Source organism: Varanus komodoensis, unplaced genomic scaffold, assembly GCF_004798865.1.
Source record: "Varanus komodoensis strain SLA01 unplaced genomic scaffold, ASM479886v1 scaffold60, whole genome shotgun sequence".
Classification (NCBI taxonomy): domain Eukaryota; kingdom Metazoa; phylum Chordata; class Lepidosauria; order Squamata; family Varanidae; genus Varanus; species Varanus komodoensis.
Window position 1 is genome coordinate 2,345,430 of NW_025336223.1, and position 16,083 is coordinate 2,361,512.

Genomic DNA, 16,083 nt, shown 5'->3' on the forward strand with positions numbered 1-16,083 from the left:
CATTAGGTGGCCAAAGTATTTGAGTTTCATCTTCAGGATCTGGCCTTCTGAAGAGCAGTCAGGGTTGATCTCCTCTAGGACTGACTGGTTTGATCGGTCCAAGGGACTCGCAGGAGTCTCCTCCAGTACCACAATTCAAGGACCTCAATTCTTCGGTGCTCAGCGTTCCTTATGGTCCAGCTTTCACAGCCATACATTGCAATTGGGAAAACCATAGCCTTGACTATATGCACTTTTGTCAGCAGGGTGATGTCTCTGCTTTTTAGTATGCTGTCTAGATTTGCCATAGCTTTCCTCCCCAGAAGCAAGTGTCTTTTAATTTCTTGGCTGCAGTCCCCATCTGCGGTGATCTTGGAGCTCAAGAAAATAAAATCTGTCACTACCTCCATTTCTTCCCCATCTATTTGGCAGGAGGTGATAGGACCAGATGCCATGATCTTAGTTTTCCTAATGCTGAGTTTCAAGCCAACTTTTGCGCTCTCCTCCTTCACCCGCATCAAGAGGCTCTTTAGTTCCTCTTCACTTTCTGCCGTGAGAGTGGTATCGTCTGCATATCTGAGGTCACTGATATTTCTCCTGGCAATCTTAATTCCAACTGGTGATTCATCTAGCCCCGCCTTTCTCATGATGTGCTCTGCATATAAGTTAAATAGGCAGGGCGACAGTATACAGCCTTGCTGAACTCCTTTCTCAATTGTGAACCAATCAGTGGTTCCATGTCCAGTTCTCACTGTTGCTTCTTGACCCATATATAGGTTTCTCAAGAGACAAATAAGATGGTCTGGTACTCCCATCCCTTTAAGAACTTGCCACAATTTGTTGTGATCCACACAATCAAAGGCTTTAGCATAGTCAATGAAGCAGAAGTAGATGTATTTCTGGAACTCCCTAGCTTTCTCCATGATCCAGTGTATGTTGGCAATTTGATCTCTAGTTCCTCTGCCTCTTCAAAATCCTGCCTGTACTTCTGGTAGTTCTTGGTCCACATACTGCTGGAGCCTAGCTTGTAGGATTTTGAGCATAACTTTGCTAGCATGTGAAATGAGTGCAATGGTGAGGTAGTTTGAACATTCTTTGGCACTGCCCTTCTTTGGGATCAGAATGTAAACTGACCTTTTCCAATCCTGTGGCCACTGCTGAGTTTTCCAAATGTGCTGGCATATTGAGTGTAGTACTTCAATTGCATTGTCTTTTAGGATTTTGAATAGCTCAGCTGGAATACTGTCTCCTCCACTAGCTTTGTTGTTGCTCAGACTTCCTAAGGCCCATTTGACTTCACATTCCAGGATGTCTGGCTCAAGGACAGTGACCACCCCATCGTGGTTATCAGGGATGTTAAGATCTTCCTTGTATAGTTCGTCTGAGTGATCTTGCCACCTCTACTTAATCTCTCCTGCCTCTGTTAGGTCCCTGCCATTTTTGTCCGTTATTATGCCCACCTTTACACGAAACGTTCCCGTCATATCTCCAATTTTCTTGAAGAGATCTCTGGTCCTCCCTACTCTATTGTTTTCTTCTATTTCTATACACTGTTCATTTAAGAAGGCATTCTTATCTCTCCTAGCTATTCTTTGGAATTCTGCATTCAGTTGGGTGTATCTTTCCCTTTCTCCTTTGCCTTTCACTTCCCTTCTTTCCTCAGCTATTTGTAAAGCTTCCTCAGACAGCCATTTTGCTTTCTTGCATTTCTTTTTCTTTGGGGTGGTTTTAGTTGCTACCACTTGTACAATGTTGCAAACCTCCGTCCACAGTTCTTCAGGCACTCTATCAGATCTACTTATTTGTCACCTCTACTGTATACTCATAAGGAATATGATTTAGGTCATACCTGAGTGGCCTAGTGTTTTTCCCTACTTTCTTCAGTTCAAGCCTAAATTTTGCAACAAGAAGCTCATGACCTGAGCCACAGTCAGCTCCTGGTCTTGTTTTTACTAACTGTATAGAGCTTCTTCATTTTTGGCTGCAGAGCACAGTCAATCTGATTTCTGTGTTGATCATCTGGTGATGTCCATGTGTAGAGTCGTCTCTTGGGTTGTTGGAAAAGAGGGTTTGCTATAACCAGCATGTTCTCTGGACAAAATTCTACCAGTCTTGCCCTGCTTCATTTTGTACTCCAAGGCCAAACTTGCCAGTTATCTTTTGGCTTCCTACTTTAGCATTCCAATCTCCCATGATGATAAGGACATCATTTTTTGGTGTTAATTCTAGAAGGTGTTGTTGGCCTTCATAGAACCGGTCAACTTCAGCCTCTACAGCATCAGTGGTTGGGGCACAGACTTGGACTACTGTGAGAGCCAGTGTGGTGTGGTGGTTTAGAGCATGGGACTGGGACTCAGACGATCTGGGTTCTAGTCCCCACTCAGCCATGGAGCCAACTGGGTGGGGCCAGTCACAGACTCTCAGCCCAACCTACCCCACAGGGTAGTTGTTGTGGGGATAAGATGGAGGAGGAGATGTAAGCTGCCTTGAGTTCTTTGTAGTAAAAAGGCAGGATATAAATTGAAAAATAAATAAATGAATAAATAAATAATATTGAATGGTTTGCCTTGGATTCGAACTGAGATCATTCTGTCATTTTGGAGATCGTATCACAGTACTGCTTTTCCCTCTCTGTTTTTGACTATGAAGGCTACTCCATTTCTTCTGTGGGATTCTTGCCCAAAGTAGTATACTTGTTGGTCATCTGAATTAAATTCACCCATTCCTGTCCATTTTAGTCCACTTATTTCCAAGATGTCTTTGTTGAGTCTTGTCATCTCCAGCTTACCTTGATCCATAGATCTTACATTCCAGGTTCCTATGCAGTATTGTTCTTTACAGCACTGGACTTTTCTTTCACCACCAGATACCCTGACAACTGAGTTTCCTTTTGGCTTTGACCCAGGTGCTTCTTTCTTGCTGGCACTACTAATACTAGCCCTCTGGCTCTTCCCCAGTAGCACACTGGACACCTTGCGACCTGAGGGCTCATCTTCCAGTGTCATATCTCTTTGCCTTTTAGAATTGTCCATGGGATTTTCATGGCAAGGATACTGGAGTGGGTTGCCATTTCCTTCTCCAGTGGATCAGTTTTTGTCAGAGCTCTTTGCTATGACCTGTCCATCCTGGGTGCCCCTGCACGGCATAGCTCATAGCTTCATTGCACTACGCAAGCCCCTTCGCCACAACGAGGCAGTGATCCATGAAATGGGTCAGGGCAGTGGAAGTACTCTATTATTTTATTGAAGTGCTCTATTATTTATTGTTTTATCTTTTTATATGATTAATAACTGTTTTATTGCAATTTATGTATTTTCATGTTCTAGTATTATAAGCAGTCTAGAGAACCTTTGGGTTATAAGGCGGCATAGAAATTGAATTAAATAAATGAATAAATAAACTTGGTATTCACATCTTCATCTGGATATCACAAGACTCAAATGACACTTCAAAGGATCTGCTATATGTCTAGCCAGCAAGAAAGACTTCCAGATGCTTCACTGGCTAGATGGAATACTGTATCTTTGTCAAGTATTTCAGTATTAGTTTAACTGCCTAACAGGGATAATTTCTGTTCTTCAAACAGGGTGTCACATGGAGGTCGGTAGAGCCCTGTGGAGGAGGGGAGGATGCATTCCAATGGAGCAAAGCTCATGGAACCAAGATACCAGGAAATACTTCCTAACAGTTAGAACCCCTGGGGTATGGAATGGGCTTCCACGGAAGGTGGGTGAAGCCCCATCCGTGAGGGAGTTCAAGGATAAACTGGACAAACACATCGTACACATGTCATGAGGGGGGTCGGCTAGAGCCGGGGGTCAGACTAGATGGCCCAGGAGACCCTTTCTGACTTGTTTTGTTTCTATGCTTCTGTTTCAAACACGCATCCCTAACAGTGGTAACACATCACTTTTGCAATCCCTGGTCAAATCTTATAACACAGTATTTTCTTACTGGAAACTCTGCCAAAAGTCTTTAGTTTCTTTTGTGAGTGCCTCTCCTGATGGAGTCTGGAACAGTGAAGTCATGGCCTGTTCATACATTTCCACAATCTGAGCTGCAAAATCATGAGAAATATTTCAAATTACTCAATTATTCAAATCTCAATTGATTACTAATCACATTTTCAACATGTAAGGCTGTAGATGTGCTAAATTGTGCTTGGAATGGAGATTACGAGTAATTAAGTAAAGCTCAGTCCAGACACTGTAGGTCTTATGATTGTACAGTTGGTGTTTATCCTATTCTGCTTGCAGTTGCACATCCACTGAAGAAGCAGGTATGTAATGTCAGGTTCTCATGAAGGCAACTCTGCACCTGAGGCTCAGGTGGCCTCAGTGGCATGGAATACCTTCTGTACAGGGATAACCTAGTGCATCAGTCCTCTAGAAATCTGGTTTGGTTACTATAATGCACTGAATATGAAGGTATCCTTGAATACTGTTAAGAAGCTTCAACAAAATGTAGCAGCCAAATTAAGAATGAAGTCCAGAAGGGCCACTGAATTGTACAGAAATGAAATAAAAATAAATGAACACACCAGCCTTAGATCTTCAGTGGATTAAGGTGTGATATATAAAAACATAAAATAAATAGCAATAGTTGCAAGTAATCAATATAGTGAAGTTACTTATATTAAAATATTAAAGCTCATTTAAGCATTATGGATTTTAAATCTGTTTTCAATTCAATTTCATGTCCTATGTAAGTAGGACATATTTACTTACTCAAGATGCAGAAGTTATTAGCCTGAGAAATAAAATCCCAGCTACACCATCAAGGAATTCTAGAGTACTTTGGCTGTGACCCTTTGCTAACAATTTTGGGCCACTCATAAATCATTGTTTTTACTTTATGTAACTATTCCATGATATTGTTTAACCTATTAAATAGGCAATGTTGACTCTATTATACCACTTTCAAATCTTAAAACCTTCAGACTATGTCTAAATTTAATCTTTTAATCCAGTTACAGATTTCAAATTTGATTGCCTGCCAAATTACTAATTACATTTTAATCATTGTTGATTACACCAAGTTTCCTTGCATATGTATTCTTAGAAAGTATCCTTTTAAAGAAAAGGGCTAGCAAAATAACAAGGCAGATGGAGGCAAAATATGATACAAAAGGATCACTAAAGAAAACAGGCGAGGTCTTACCTTTAGTGCAAATATCTGAAGATTCTTCCAGGCTAGGAAAAGACTGCAATGGACACAAACAGTTTTCTGAGACATTTCAGTCATCTAAAATGGCTTGCAAACAGCTAGCACTGTAGGGTTTATACATCAAAGGATCTTCACAGAAGATCCAAAACACTACAGAGATATTAGCATATGCAATGCAAACATAAATGAGTAAAACAGAAAACCTTCTATATTTGTCAACTGTGAAATCGTCTCTCCTTGCTTCCCATACTACGGAACGGTTATCAAAAAACATTAAGCTGGAGGATGTGTGTGGAGAGGATTTCATTTGTATACACTGCTGCAAATTGGTTTTGAAATCCACCTCTCTCATTTCCAGAAGCAGTACCTGGATGTTGCATGTACCCTCCAGCTAACTGCACTTGGTGCCACCTTGGACTATAGCTATCAATCTTTGAAGCTCCCTATTCCTAGACAAAAAAGAGAACCAAATAGTTATGGTTAGCCGACATTTATTTTAAGGTTGTGGAGATGGAGGGGACCCTTCACCAGGTGTCTCTGAGGGATGTGCAGCAATTTTCTTTCTTGTAGCAGAACATGAATCCAGCAGTTTGTGTTTGGATTGGGGTGGGGGATGAGGAAGGTAGAAGGGCCAACATCTATTCCATCTTTAATGCATTTAGCTGGCAAGAAGATTCAAGTGGACAACGGATGTTTTGTCTTGAAGCTTGGGAGTCAGAGGGGCTTTTTTGCTATGACCAAGACCAAGAATATCTCCCCTATAAAGGTGGAATGGGTGGCTAAGTGACATAATTACAGACAATTAAGACGTTGTTTGAGGAACAACTAGAAAAACATCTGATGGAGTATATCTCTCAAGAAAAATTATGAACTGCTGATTACATATTTAGTAAACTGAGAGATCCTGTAAATGTTTATTTCGTATTATTAAGGGGAAATTTAACTACTCTGTAATTTTCATTTGTACCTGAACTTAATGAATTGATAGACAATTTATTCAAAGTCATTAGCCATTGGATGAAATACTATTAGTAGTTTACAATAACTGGAATGTTAGTAACCTCATGAACTGAAAATGAAAATCAGCAAGTGATGACATTTGCGATTGGTAGGTGACATGCTCTCCTTTGGAATTCCTTATAACCTTAATTTTGGACTGTGTAGCTCTCCAACCTGGCCCACTGAGCTTCCTGGGGTGAGCATCAGACACAGAAGGAATGCCCTGCCTCTATCTCCAATATGAGATCAGAGAGAACAGCAGGGATTTTCTTCTGGCACATGCCAACAGCAAACCCCCTCTGGCTGAAGATAGCAACAGGGATGCAGGGGCAGTAGGCTTCTCCTCCTAGTGTGGGCCAGATCCAGCACCCCATGTCCCAGATATATTCTCAGATTCACTGTGCACCAGCAGCAGAAGCTCTGATCTCAGATCAGAGGTAAGGGTGGGGGATGTGGGACAGCAAGACTTAGCCCATGCTGGGGCTTCAGAACTTAGAGGAAATAACTTGACAGAATCACAGAATAGCAGAGCTGGAGCAGGCAAATAAAGGCATCAAATCCAACAACTTCCTGCTAAGTGCAAGATTCCAAGTTAAAGCATCCCTGACAGACAGCAGGGCCTCCAGTGTCTTGCAGGGCCTCCAGTGTAGGACAGCTCATGATCTTCCTAGGTTCAGAACCAAGAAGCAAGATTAGATCAGGCGCTAAAGGAAAGAATTCTAAAAATTGGAATTAAACTGGAAGACTGAGAAAAACTAACTTGAATTTTATTTAGGTATTTGGTATTTGGATGCAAAGCTTTCTGATATTTTTGAGAAAGTATCTAGAGCTAAAACAGAACTAAGAAAGCAGGAAAAAGAAATGAATTGCGTGAAAATAGCACAGGATAAATCTCATATAAAAAGGCATGCAAGGAAATCCTTGAAGAAAGAAAGGCACCTGCTAGGTATAAAATGAAAGTAGAAATATTAAAATATAAAATTTAAGAAGCTCAAAATGAATGTAGAACCCAAAACCTTATATTTTGAGATGCCCCTTAATCACTGGAGAAAATTGTCCTACCAGGACTTATGGAGAGGTTCTTAAAGATTTCTTGGTTTGGATCAAATGGCGGTAGTGGGCATAGAAACTGTGATTCAGACTGTACCACAGCCAAAAGCTAAATAAACTGAGGAACAGATTAGTAACTTTCCTCACTTTAAGGATGGGGAATGCAACTGTATCTATGGAGATGAGAGAACAGATGCAAAATTGTAAAGATAATCCTGATTTTTGTGAAGGAGAGTATAGATGCCTAAACGTAAACCACTTATAATGAAACAAGGAACAATAAAATGTGCATGGTCCTCACCAAAACTAACTTGAGTAGGTCTGCAGTGTTCTCCTTCTCCTCTTCCATCCTTGGATCTTTAATTGTCATCTCTTGCATCTCATCTTCTTGCTTCATGATTTTGTCAATGTATTCCTTACATGGCAGTGGAAAAGAAACAGGTGAAATAAACTTTGAAAAGGGCATATTTATTTATTTATTTAAAACATTTCTATGCCGCCCCATTGCAATAAAGCCTCGGGGCGGCTCACAAAACATCAATAAATAACAATACAATAAAACCCCAATACAATAAAACCCCAGTGCATTCTCAGCTAAAAATTAAAATAAAAAAACCTAGTTAAATAAATAAATTAACAATTAAAATAAGTTTTAAATAAAAAGGTCTTAGCCTGGCGCCGAAAAACAAATAACGATGGCGCCAGGCGGACCTCTCTGGGGAGCGCATTCCATAAATGGGGCGCCACCGCAGAGAAAGCCCTCCTCCGGGTACTCACCCTCCTGATGTCATTCACAGATGGTTCCCTGAGAAGGGCATCTGCTGCTGACCTCAAGGGGCGGGAGGGCATATATGGGAGCAAGCGTTCCTTTAGGTAGCCAGGTCCCAAGCCGCTGAGGGCTTTATAGGTCATAACCAAAACCTTGAATCAGGCCCGGACTTCAATCGGGAGCCAGTGGAGCTGATGGAGAACTGGGGTTATATGAGAACAACGCCCAGCCCCCGTCAGCAACCTGGCAGCTCTATTCTGCACCAACTGAAGTATCCAGACTGTCTTCAAGGGTAGCCCGACGTAGAGCGCATTACAGAAATCTAATCAGGAAGTTACCAGCGCGTGTGTCACTGTCGGCAGGCAGTCATTCTCTAGGAAGGGACGCAGCTGATGGATCAGCCGAAGCTGAAGGAAGGCACTCCTCGCCACCGCCATCACCTGGGCTTCCAGAGACAGCTCAGGGTTGAGGAGCACTCCTAAGCTGCGAACCCTGTCCCTCAGAGGGAGTGCAACCCCATTTAGGACAAGGCCCAAGTCCCCCATCCCAAGGTCCGAACCTCCCACCTACAGGACCTCCGTCTTGTCTGGATTGAGCTTCAGTTTATTGGCCTTCATCCAGCCCATTACCTCGACCAGGCACCAGTTCAGCACAGCCACTGCCTCACCTGGATTGGTAGAAAACGAGAGGTAGAGCTGGGTATCATCAGCGTACTGATGATTCCACAGCCCACACCTCCTGATGACCTCTCCCAGCGGTTTCATGTAGATGTTAAAAAGCAAAGGGGACAGAATGGACCCCTGCAGAACTCCATGGCATAACTGCCATGGCGCAGAGCCATAGTCCCCCAGCACCACCTTCTGAAATCGGCCATTGAGATAGGAGCGGAACCACCGCCACACGGTGCCTCCAACTCCCAATCCCACTAGCCTATTCAGAAGGATACCATGGTTGATGGTATCAAAAGCTGCTGAGAGGTCCAGGAGAACTAATAAGGACGCACTCCCCCTGTCTCTCTCCCTGCACAGGTCATCGTACAGGGCGACCAAGGCAGATTCAGTGCCATACCCAGGTCTGAAGCCGGACTGAAATGGGTCCAGATAATCAGTTTCATCCAAGAGTGCTTGGAGTGGTCCCACCACCACCTGCTCTAGTACCTTGCCCAGGAACCGGATGTTGGCCACCGGTCTATAATTGGCGGCCACCTCTGGATCCAGGGATGCCTTCTTTAGGACTGGCCGGACTACCGCCTCCTTTAAAGGGGCAGGTACCCAGCCGTCTCTTAAAGAGGCGTTGACCACCTCCAGGATCCAGGTCCCAATCCCATCCTTGGCTTTCTTAAGTAGCCAAGATGGGCATGGGTCTAGTAAGCAAATGGTAGGACATACTTGTCCAAGCACCTTGTCCACATCATCAGGCCGCAACAACTGAAATTCATCCATTAATTGTGGACTCGATGGCGTCGATGGCAACTCCCCAGTGAAATCTGATTCAATAGCAGAGTCAAGCTTGTGGCGAATCTGAGTGATTTTCTCCCTAAAATGCTTGGCAAAGTTGTCACAGCGGGCCTTCGAGGGGGGCACCAGATCTCTTTTTGGGCCTGGAGGTAACAGCCCCTGCACCACCCAAAAGAGCTCCGCTGCACGGCATTGTGAGGAGGCAATGGAAATGGAGAAGAATTTCTTCCTCGCCATCCTCACCGCCACAGCATAGGCCCGATAATGGGCTCTCAAGTGTGTTCGATCAGAATCACCCTGTAATCTCCTCCACCTACACTCTAGACATCTCCCAACCTGCTTCATCGCCCGTAATTCAGGCGTATACCAAGGAGATGAATGGGCTCTGCCAGGTGGGAGAGGACGCTTGGGAGCGATCGTGTCAATAGCCCTGGTCATCTCCTCATTCCACAGTTCAACCAGGGCATCAACAGGATCACCAGCCTTGCCAACTGGAAAATCCCCCAGAGCTTCCAGGAATCCATCAGGATCCATCCGGCTCCGGGGGCAGACCAATACAATCGGGTCCGCACCCTTGCAGAGGGAAAGGCCACTCTCGAGCTCAAACCTTATGAGGAAGTGATCTGACCATGACAAGGGCGTCAAACTTAAATTCCTCACCCTCAGATCACCCTCTTCCTGCCCCATCGAGAAAACCAGGTCCAGAGTGTGTCCACGTTCATGGGTCGGGCCTATGACGTGTTGAGACAGCCCCATGGCCGTCATGGAGGCCATGAAGTCCTGAGCCGCCCCGGTTAGAACCGTCTTGGCATGGAAATTGAAGTCCCCCAGAACCAACATCCTGGGAGTCTTCAGCACCAGGTCCGAGACAATTAAGGATGTTTGAGGGATCTGATGAGGGGGAGAATCTGATGAGTTTTCTCAATTTGGTCTTCCAATCCAGATTCTAATTCTTTGCTGGTATCAACTCACTACGGTGTTAATTGAGCCAGTTTATGGGCTTCCATCTCTAAGAGATAACTTCAGAAATTCTATGGATGACATCTGTCCATTTTCCTCTCCCTGGCTGTGCAGTACTAGTTGCTCCATTCATATCTTCAGCTGAACACATATAGGTTGGGGGCAGGAAGAATTGGGTACAATCCTGCTCCTCTATTTCTTTCAGTAATTTCAAATTATTACACCTAGCTCCTATAGTACAAGTTTTCAAATGGGCCTAAAACTTAACTGTTCCAGACCACCTTTTCTTGAGAGTATTCTGTGCTGCTGGGTTTTATGCTATTCTGAGCTATTTTTGGAATTGCTGTTATTATTTTTACTATGCCACATAGACTGAGCACAACACCACCTAAAATACAGACAGCAATAAACCACCATAAAAAGCTACCATACCAAATTTAAAATACAATTTAAATCAATGTAAAAGCTACAATAACTTATACAAATTAATTCATAAGTCTTGCTCAAGCAGCAAGCTAGCAAAGCTCCCAGTATAACAGCAACTCAATTAAATGCCCTATGGTGGAAGACAGTCTTAACCTAGCAGTATAACCTGCAGTATAACAGCAACTCAATTAAATGCCCTATGGTGAAAGACAGTCTTAACCTGGCACCAAAGAGATTGAAATTGAAGTCAGGTTGCAACCTCAGTGAGGAGCTTGTTCCATAACTGGGACGCAGCCATGGAAAAGGCCCTTCACCTCATTGCCACCATTCAAACCTCCCTCAGAGTGGCCACTGGATGCCCAGATCTTAATCACAATGTGAACAATGGGTTCAGTTGCTCTTGGGGGAGGCATCCTGCCAGATACTGTGCTCCCAAGCCCTGTAGGGTTCAATAGGTTAAAACCAGAACCCTGAATTGGAAGCATATAGGCAGCCAATGCAAGTGGACCAGAATTGGTGCTTTATGTTCAGACCAACAGGTTCCCGCTATTATTAATTTGGCTGCCACATTTTGTACAAGCTGCAGCTTCTGAATAGTCTTGAAGGGCAGCCTCATGTACGATGCATTGCAGTAATCTAGTTTAGATATTACCAGCATATAGACTGCTGAAACCAGGGCATATCTGTCCAGAAGGGGCACAGTTGGCCTACTAGCCAAAGCCGAGAGAAAACACTCTGTGCCACTGAAGGCACTTGAGTCTTAAGTAGCAAAGATGGCTCAAGGAGCACCTCCAAGCTATGAGCTTATCCAGCTGGTACTACCCTCCCTACTCGCTTTTATTAGCCAAGATGGGCAAGGATCCAGTGTGCACATGGTCGAAACTGTCTAAGCAGCTTGCCAACAAGATGCAAAGTAATTCTTTTTAACTTCACAAAAGGTACGAGCTGTCTCACAATAACATATCCTAATTTGATTTGTCTCGGGTGCAAAAACCTATCAGCAAAACAGGGAACAATTTCCTGCATTTTCCTGCTCCCTGCACTCTCCTCCAACTTGCACCATTCCCAAATCTATCTTAGTGGGTTCACCAAAACCAGGGGTTACTGGTGCAGGAGGCATTCTAGCTCGCACACCAACAATGTCTCTGACTACACCTTTTTATATTCATCTCCATTATTGCCTATGGGAAAAATTAAATAGGTATCATTAGGTGAAGCCCTGTGCTGACATCAGAGGCTCCAGCAGCAATTAAGAGATGTGCAGGCACAGTGAAAACCACATCACCCTGAACACTGTAAAGTTTCAGTGTTTCCATCAAATGGCATTCCTGTGATGCCTGCAGGTATGCATGGAATTACCCAAAATCACAGACTGATTGCAAGAACAAAAGTGAATGGCCAAGAAAATTGGCATAAGAAGTTTATGTGAATAAACTAAGTAATTCTAGGATGCACTGTGTAATCCAAGAAATTCTAAGAAAATGAGTGTAACTTTAAAATCAGTTTTCATTCAATTGCATTTATTATTTTTCATTTATAGCTAAGGAACACACAAGTCAGCTGTGGATCTACTTTGCCAGGTTTTCGCAGAGTCTGCCTTACCTTGACAGAAAGCTGCAATTTGTGTCTCAGTTCATCACTGACTGGTTCATATTGGATCAATCGGCGAACTTGCAGCACATTTGGGCATTTTTCTATAGGTGGAGAGGATCCTGCTAGCTTCTTGAATTCTATGTTCAGACCTTTCCAAGCATGCATCCCGAATGGAGGGCCTGGAATTCTCCTCTGAATCCAAACAACAAAGAGAAGTCTAAGATCTTACTTATCCTTCTCAATGGGACTTTCTTTCAAACACATGTTCACAATACGCTCATACTCAAAACTGCTTTCATCCAGACATAGGGCAGTTTACCATCTATATAGTGATACCAAGGTTTGGGATAAGACTGAAATATTTGATCCCAGGAATATGTTGTGATTTATCATCAGCACATTAAATAGGGTTTTTATATGATTATTCATTTATTACATTTCTATACTGTCTGCAGCTGAAGCTCTTGCTGCAGTTTACAACAAGGTGTAAAAACAATAAAATACAATATATAAAAACAATTCACAAGAATTAAAAAATAATTTAAAATAGCATAAAAACATCAAAACATAAAAAACAATTTAAAAGACCCAGCCAAGAGTAAAAGGCACCTGGATGATTGTGTCAGGCCCCTGAAAGACCAGAGGGGCCTTTAAAAGCCTCTGCAAAGAGGGTTGTCTTGACCTGGCAATGAAAAGATGGCAAAATTGGTGCCAGGTGGGCCAGAACAGGGAGTTTACTCCAGAGATGGGGGACTATCTGAGGGAAAATTGAAAAAGGTTCTTAAAAGAAAAGTTAGGAGACATGCTTTGATTTTTCCAAATGGATACATAGAAGCTGAACTTTACATGCCTAAATATGTAATAAACATTAGAATGAAGGTGTCTTCCAGGTTATAACTGTGCTACTTAATCTATCTTCGTTCTCCTCACTCTCTTCCCTATTATGCAGATTCATTCGTTTATTAGATGTACATATATCTTGAATTTTTTCTTACAAACTCAAAGTCGTTTACATCATTTGCCTCCTCCTGCTCTCAGTCTTATCCCCACAACAACAATCCTGTGAGGGAGGTTGGGCTGAGAGTCTATGATTGGCCTGAAGTCACCCAGTTGGTTCTATAGCTGAGTGGGGACTAGAACCCTGGTCTCTTACCCATTACCCCCAACTGGCTCTCATTCATTCATAACAAAAGACTTTCTGGTGCACTAGAAAATGGATGGGGACAAAACTATGTGCATTCCTTGGGAAAATGGTTTAATTATACAAAACCAAAAGACTACTAAAAGCTCAGAATATAAGACAGAGCTCACAACACTTAAAAAACCTTAGGGAAATGGTTGCAATAAAATCACCTCATTTTCATCTGCTTAGCTGGGTGCTCTTGCCTTCTGCGGAGGCAACTCCACAGTTCATGGGAAAGATGGGAAGAGGCAATGCATGGACTCAGCTCAGGTTCTCCTGCCCTCAACAAATCATTGCCACTTCTTTAGAGTTTTATTTTCTTTCCTGCTTATACAGAGTGTATCTATAAGGAAACTCTAGATAGTCATAAACCTACATGCTACATAACAGTTGTAAATGTTCACTAAATAGGCATTCAGCAACTGATAAAGCCTGCAAATGCAGTGGCACAACTTCATAGCTAAGCACTGAAGAAAAAATTCTGAAAACTGTACCTCAACTGGAGGAAAATTCTCCCAGGCTCTTGATTGGAGATTACCAGGGATGATAGTGGCAGAGTCTCTCTTCATCACCCATTGAGACACTTCAGTCAAAGGGTGAAGGATAGTAATGCTTAGGACTCCTGGATTGAAAGACAGACAGAAAACCCAGTGCTGTCACTCATCCTACCTCTAAGTAAAATGTAACCAACCATTAGCAACTCAACTGTATAATAAAAATTATTAGATTAAATAACTCAATAACCTGTATTACCATCTGATGAGATACAAAAGTGCCTCTTCCTTAGAGCTAACCTAACCAATTTAACAGTGCAGTATGTCACAAAATAATCTGTCGCATTAATTATTGTTTTAAAAGGACTTTACATGAGCTCATTTAATTTTCTGTGCCTATAATATTTTTGATAAATACATTTCTGTCTCCATCTGAACAATCCCTTTGATCATGGATTTCATCCATCAAGGTAAAGTTGTGGGGTGGGTTGCATGCAGCCTGTGGCCCATGCATCTCTTCCAGGGTGGCTCTCCTATTTTTTTAAATAGCGCTTTTTTAAGATTGGTTTGTTTACAAGCTTATATTGACCCTCTTGTGGATCTGTAGTGTCTAGGGACACCATTTTCTTTCTCCCGTTTTGCTACCTGTGGGTGTGGGGGAGTGCTGCCTGCAAAGGGGTAGCCAGGGAACAAAATGGTGATGTTGCTTTCCCGTGCTGTAAAGTGTCTCGTTAGAAATGTGTTCACATTGCTCCCCTTTGACTGACTTCTGAACTATTTTGAACTCTTTGATGCATGGATTTGACCTCTGAGTTCTATTTTTCAAGGATTCTATGTTGTCTGTGAGATCTCTTTTGAATTTCATCTATCTTGTAACTGTTATTTGTTTAAATCCAGCTTTGAGAGATTAATTCTTATGTCAGAAATGCCAGATGCTGGTTCAACTTCTCTTTTAGAAACTAGATGGTCTGCGCTTATTCTTGTCATATCTTTCCCTGGGTCTGTTGTTTCTCTTGGAGTCTTAAGTGGGATTTTTCCCACTGTTGAGCTATTTCATCCTTTTCTAGCCTTTCATTGTACCTTTACCATGCATGTAAGCTATTCATCTATGTTCAATGGGATGCTCTAAAGCACTGACCATTCTCTATTTTCCTTGGACTGTTTGGTATGTTTGTTTTAGTGAGTCAGATCTCTGGCTCAAACTGCCTCCTTATTTTGATGTTCTTTCCTTCCATAATGAGCAACATTACTGCTGCTGCTATCACATTTATATCATGTTTTTTTTCCTCCTGCAGGAAACCTCTTGGTATTTGACTTTAAAAAATAATTGGAGTGCAGTTCCATGCTTCAAAAACACTGATTAATCTGTCACAAAGAATGCTTTTGGATTTCCTAGTCCAACCTAAAGCAAAAAGTATTATACTGAAAGAATATCAAATGAAAGAGTTTTAAAATGAAAAAAGGATATAATAAAAGAGCTCATTGGAAAGTTGTTTATAATTACATCTCAGAAATGCACTTGACATTCATGTAACCAAAAGGCACATTACAGAGGGAGCTTTGTAAGCCACCCAGAGAGCCTATGGCTAGTGGGGCAGCATAAAAATTAAATAAACAAACTGTATTTACAACAGTAAATAGCAGATAGTTCAGTGGGAAGTATAGTATCTTCACATAAGCAGAATATTGTTCTTCGACTATTCAAATATCTGTGGTAAAATGGTGAAGGGATTCAGCTATGAAGTAGGAAGCCCCTGCTTTGAATCTTGCCTCATCCATGAACTTGCCTTAAGCAAGTTCTTCTCAGCCTCAGTCTCTACATCTGCAATATGGGGATGATAATAAGGATCTACTTGGTCAGTTTCACACACAAGAAGCACTCTGAACCCTACAAAACAAAATGAAGCACAACAAAGAAATGCAATTCTGAGTCTGGAATATAGACTGTTCGTGGCATATAATGTCCAAAAACCTCATTTCCCTGGGAAGGAAAACTAATCTAAATGA

General features: G+C 42.3%; 1 protein-coding gene across 1 annotated transcript in view; it reads right to left on the bottom strand.

Annotated features, from left to right (window-relative positions):
• Positions 1 to 16,083, bottom strand: part of SPAG17 (sperm associated antigen 17) — a 112,093-nt gene that overhangs the window by 18,595 nt on the left and 77,415 nt on the right. Inside the window, exons 36-40 of the mRNA XM_044449708.1 lie at positions 14,077 to 14,204; positions 12,409 to 12,591; positions 7,496 to 7,609; positions 5,140 to 5,182; positions 3,934 to 4,036 (exon numbers count right to left, since the gene is read on the bottom strand). Of these exons, the coding sequence (XP_044305643.1) occupies positions 3,934 to 4,036; positions 5,140 to 5,182; positions 7,496 to 7,609; positions 12,409 to 12,591; positions 14,077 to 14,204 (571 nt within the window). The remainder of the gene's footprint in view (positions 1 to 3,933; positions 4,037 to 5,139; positions 5,183 to 7,495; positions 7,610 to 12,408; positions 12,592 to 14,076; positions 14,205 to 16,083) is intronic.